A 5,589-nucleotide genomic window follows, 5' to 3' on the forward strand; every position below is an offset into this window, starting at 1 on the left:
TGGCACAATGGGCCTCCATGTAGCCACAATCACGTGCCGTAGGGATTCATAGACCGTCCGATTTAGAACCGTGGGGTCTACATTCGAATCAGTCAACCGCTCGTTGAGTCTCTTGTGGGTCCCGTCGTTTTTGGGGCGAATGTGCGCATCTAGGGAAGATCCGACGGCTGATACTCGCTCTAGGGTTAGGTGCGTCACGCCATGAGAAGCCCATGCAAAAATCTCCACGCAAGTGACTTTCTCTCTCCTCTTTCTCTCTCATCTTAGTAAACTGCGCTCCTCTTTCTTTCTCTCTCATCGTAGTTCTCTCTCTCTCTCTCTCTCCTCTTCCACGCTCTCTCTCTCTCTCTCTACATGTTTTTGGACTCTTCATTTGCTCCCCCCCCCCCCCCCCCCCTTATAAAATGGCTTCGGGATCTTACTGTCATTGCTTCACAGTGTGATTGGTTCCTGGTTTCTCTCTCCTCTCTCTCTCTCTCTCTAACCTTTTTCAACACTAATTTATTCACGGACTCACGGTGTGAAGATCTGAGATAACAGGTAATTTTGATCTCCTTATTTTTCGTGTTTTAATCAATCTGTGAATATATTAGCCTGCAAGATTTAAGTTTTTCATTTCCATCGTGAGAAATGGAGAAATTCATGCAAATAAGTATAAGACACTGTGAACTAATTGTTGGGATTTATTGATTATTTATCTCTTCCACTTTATTTCAGATGATTAATCTCTGCTGCTCAATTTTATTCCCATGCGTTTTTTTATTTTTTTGTACTATTTTTTAAAAATTTGTTTGTGTTTGGTTGATATATCGAATCAATCATTGCAAATTATTTGGTTTTTGTGAAGTTTTTGGTTGATTTTCTTGAATTAATCTCTGCAAATTTAGACCCCATCAAGTAATTTAGAGGCTTTTCTTTTGTTTTACACAGGATTTGTCAAACCAGTAGCCATTACCATGCTTCTTCGAAGCTCTTCCACCCCAATACTGAACTCATGGGTTCCAGTCTCAAAGGAATCATTGGAGACCGAACTCGTCTGTCCATTTCAAAAATCGAGGCCAAACCACCAATTCATCTCACCAATTTGCCTCTCTTCTTCCTCTTGTTCTTCGCCATCAGATGACCTCCATTTCCATTTACCCATGGAGGGAAACAGGCCGCCGAGAATGAACAGAGCTTCTTCTGAGAATGATCTCGTTGTAAAGGGGAGACAAACACTGTCATCATCATCTTCATTGTCATTTAGGAGGGGCCTTTCCCCTTCGCCTGTCGAAGAGGAAGAGAAGGGTTCGGAGTCGCCATTAAAGAGGATTTTGTGGAGCTCCGGTCTGGATGAGCCAATGGTGGCGGAGATGGAGTGTCAGGATTCCGCCATGGGTTTGATGGTGGGTTCGGGTTATTGCAACGTTGAGTGCGGTGGGGGTTTGGGAAATGGGGATTCAGGAAAGTTTTGTGGGGGAAATGGCTCTGGAGGAGATGAGATAGAGGGGCCAGACTCGAATAATAATAAGAATGATAGAGCTGAAGCTTATTACAAGAAGGTGATTGAGGCTGATCCTAACAATTCACTTCTTCTCAGGAATTATGCAAAGTTTTTGCATGAGGTAATGAATGATCCTTACTTCTTGCCATGCCTTGTTCTTTTGTCATATGTTCTCTTAGTTATCCATAAATTCTGGGGGAAAAGAACAATAGTTTGCATACTAAAAAAACGATAGATCGGATTGAAAAAGAATTAACAAGTTGTGTCTTTATTTTGAGAAATACAATTAGAGTCATCTCTACTAGTATGCTTTTTGTTTTGTGTTGGTGTGAAATTATGTTTGTCAAATTGCTAAGGTAGAACCGATATGGGTTTGAGGGTATTTGAAGAAGAAATTTGAGTACTTTTATTGCTTAAAAAGCATCTTGGGATTCAAACTGTTGTCATTTTTCTTATGAAAAGGAGCTTTTCTCAGCATGAAGTATGTGTTATAGGTTCACAAGTTTGAGAGAAACAGAGGGGGTGACGTTATCTTGAGCGGCAATTTGAGTGAACATGCCAGGTTTTTAGTGTTTAAAAGCTGATTTGTGTATTGAGTGAACAGGATACAAAAGATTGGGAGCTCTCATTTGATGAATATTTAATAGTTTATTAGACAAACTCATCATAGGTGAACTTTAAGTTTGTCGTTGCTTCCAGATTGTGTTTTATGTCACAGATGAATTTGAAGTTCTGTAGTTGAGTTGAATTGTTCTGTCAAAGATGAATTTGAAAGTTTTGTTCTCAATATTGTATTGGATTTATTACAGATGAATTTGAAGTTTCGTTAATGAATTGAATTGGGTTTATCACAGATGAATTTGAAGTTTTAGTATTGATTTCGAATTGGGATTTCTTGGTGTAGGTTCGACAGGACACTGTTAAAGCAGAAGAGTATTATGGGAGGGCAATTCTGGCAAATCCCGGAGATGGAGATGTTCTGTCTCTCTATGCCTCTCTTCTTTGGGAAACAAAGAAGGACGCTCAGAGAGCAGATGCATATTTCGATCGAGCTGTGAAAGCTGCTCCTGATGACTGGTAATATTACTATGTCCTCTTCATTTTCATTGTTCTCTCTCAATCTTCTCATGCTGTATTCACTTCTGAACTTGTTATATTTTGATGGTTTCTTACATTTTTGTGGATTGTATTGTTGCAGTTTTGTGTCTGCGTCTTATGCTCATTTCCTATGGTCATCCGGTATGGACGATGAAGAGGAAGAAGAGGCAATGGCACCAACCCCTCACTTTCATCCCATTTCTGCACCTCTTGCAGCCGCATCATGATCTCTGGAGAGAGAGAGAGAGAGAGAGAGAGAGTAGCAGGATGTAAAAACGAGTTTGATGAAGGTTAGGAAAATATCTGACTGTAAATTTTCGGGGAATTATTAATAACAGTCTTGCTTGTTTATTTTGGCAAAGTCTGGTTGAATGAGAGAGAGACAGTGGAATGAGGTGAGATATTTCGAGTGAGTGGGATCATTGAAGACAGTGGGTGGGGTCATGAGAGAGGGGAGGTGAGGGGTCATGGATTAGTTAGAAAACAAGCATTCATACGTATGTCTGTGTAATTGTGTATAGCCAATTGGCCCATGTATTAGTTTCTTTTTTGGCCTTTTGTTTTGTTATGAGTAATTATTTATTCCCCAGATTAGGTTGCAACTTGCAGGTTGCATTTGTGGGGAAATGATTTGGAAGCATGTGGGAAAGTGGGTTTTTTTAATTGAAAAAATATCTCCATAGATTTCATTTTTAATTTCCATTTCTTTTTAAACCCAAAATTTCTAAACCTATCATCTAATCCCCTAAAATTAACCCCTAAATAACTTTGGTGGGGTTGGGTTTTTTATTTGATTGATGATAACATAAAGTGGTTTTTACCGACAGGCTCCCCCGCCAATGGAATTTAATTCACTATTCTCTGATGCTCTCTCTCTCTCTCTCTGTACTGTCTTTTTCGTTGGATCTGAATTGACTGCTGCTAATCTCTCTTTCTCTGATGTTATCCTTCCATTACTGAGTCGACACGAGATTTCGACCAGGAAATGGAGGGCCTAAGTCTCTTTTCAGGAGGGTAATGTCTTGCTGACACCCGTCTGATTACTAAATGGAAAATAATAGATATTTCAGAAGACGAATGTCACAAGCGCAGAGATTTATCTCACGATGAATTACTTGCAATGCAAAAACGACAAGGATCGACTTGCCAAATTGTAGTCTACTTTTTTCCTTTTTTTTCCTTTTGTTTTTTTTGAGTGAAAGGTGGTTATAATCATTAAAAAGAAGTATATCAAGAGAATTTACTTTTAAGCAAATTTTACGTCACAATCACGTTCTTCACTTTCTAACTTCGTGACATAACAAGTCATCTAATTTGATATCTAATGATTAGAAATAATTGTGATTTTGAAAAATAAATGATCTTATAGTATATAATCCCCAATCATTATTGGCCATTAATCTTGAAAGTTGGTAGTCGGGTACAACTATTATAGGCCTGGCTAAAAGTTCAAATAAATATTTTGGGATTGAATACTAAGATACCATTTATCATTTGCACGAGGACGTCACAATTACTCCAACACAATGTTTAGAAAAACGGATTGGGGACCCCATAAATTGTGTAGGATTGGTGGATCAGCGTTCCAAATAGAAGAATCGGCTATATTGGTTGGTTTTAGCCTAAAAAAATTTTAAAAAAACCACTAGAAATTTCTAAAAGTAGTATTTTTTAAAGTTAAATTTTATGTACTTTTGTTATTTGCAAAAGTACGTGACTATTGAGACATTTCCATGTTTGGAAGTTTATAAATTATTACTTATAATTTAATATTAAAAAAATGTTTTTTTAAAAAAAAGCTTTACATATTATAAGATTAAAAAAAATACCATATATAAACTTAAAATTAGTATAACATCGAACCTTTATTAATTCTCTTTGCTCGTTTAAAATTATCACAACCTAACTAACTATAATATTATACACAAGAGTTGAAATTATTGGTTCACATATTAGAATTATTTTATCATACAAATAAGAATAAATTTAACTTTGTCTTATAACATCATCTAATTTTAAAATAAAATTAAAATCCTTTATAAATTTCAATGTTATGATATAAAAAAAATCTTCAAAAAAAAAAAAAATTCCCCTAAACAATAGAAAATAAGGATATCAAAATTGAAAAAAATTTAAAAATATTGAATCACCCACCATATGCATCATAAGCCCCAATTTTATTAAAAAATTATTAATTTTCAAACCATGATTTCTCAAAATCTTCGAAAACCGGTTTGCATTAATGGCCCAAAGCCATTTTCTTTCCAATTTCTGTCCATTGTATTGGATCCGAAATACACGTTCACTGCCATCATTTTGAATCAGATTTCAAGAAATTTGATTCGAATTTGTGGGTGAATATATTTGTATGATGGAACCTTAAAATTTGTGGTACCTTCGTACGAAAACAAACAAATTTGTAAGGTGGGATAGAGTTTGTGCACCCAAGCGTGAAGGTGGTCTGGGTATATGAAAAATAACGAGGTTCAATCAAGCCTTGCTTTGTAAATTGTGGTGGCGTGCATTCACCTGAAGGATTACCTTTGGACCCAAGTGTTGAGGACAAAGTATGGGATGGATAGGCAAAATCTGTAGATAGGGGGTGGTGGTAGAGGGAAAGAGGTGTCTTTTATGTGGAGGGCTACATTCAACTGTAGGAATATGGCCTCGGGTTACTTTAGATGAAATGTGGGTTATGGTAATCAAATCTTGTTTTGGCACCACAAGTGGCTCGGAGAGTGCCTGCTGAAGGTTACTTTCCCTAACCTCTTTAAGGTAGCTTCATCTCCTTATCATAAAATCTGTGACGCAGTGGAAAGTAGAGGTCAGCAAATAGTGAGGGATATAGTTTTATGTATAGAAGACTAAACAATACCATGTTGTCCTAATGGTGCTCATTGATGGAACTTTTGGATAAAGTTTATATTTTTCAGGGAGCGGAAGATATGTTGATATGGGAAATTGAAAGGGATGGTATGTTTTTGGTTAAATCATGTTATAGCATCTTC

At 36.8% G+C, this 5,589-nt stretch overlaps 1 protein-coding gene across 1 annotated transcript; it reads left to right on the forward strand.

Annotated features, from left to right (window-relative positions):
- Positions 1-429: 429 nt before the first annotated feature.
- On the forward strand, positions 430-2,942 carry LOC18431877 (uncharacterized). The gene is made up of 4 exons (XM_006841997.4): positions 430-540; positions 931-1,604; positions 2,388-2,560; positions 2,682-2,942. Exons 2-4 carry the CDS (start codon positions 957-959, stop codon positions 2,806-2,808), a joined length of 948 nt encoding a protein of 315 aa, XP_006842060.1. The 5' UTR covers positions 430-540; positions 931-956; the 3' UTR covers positions 2,809-2,942.
- Positions 2,943-5,589: the final 2,647 nt, after the last annotated feature.

Source organism: Amborella trichopoda, chromosome 5 (genome assembly GCF_054954075.1).
Source record: "Amborella trichopoda isolate Santa Cruz 75 chromosome 5, AtrichopodaSantaCruz75HAP2 v2.0, whole genome shotgun sequence".
Classification (NCBI taxonomy): Eukaryota; Viridiplantae; Streptophyta; class Magnoliopsida; order Amborellales; family Amborellaceae; genus Amborella; species Amborella trichopoda.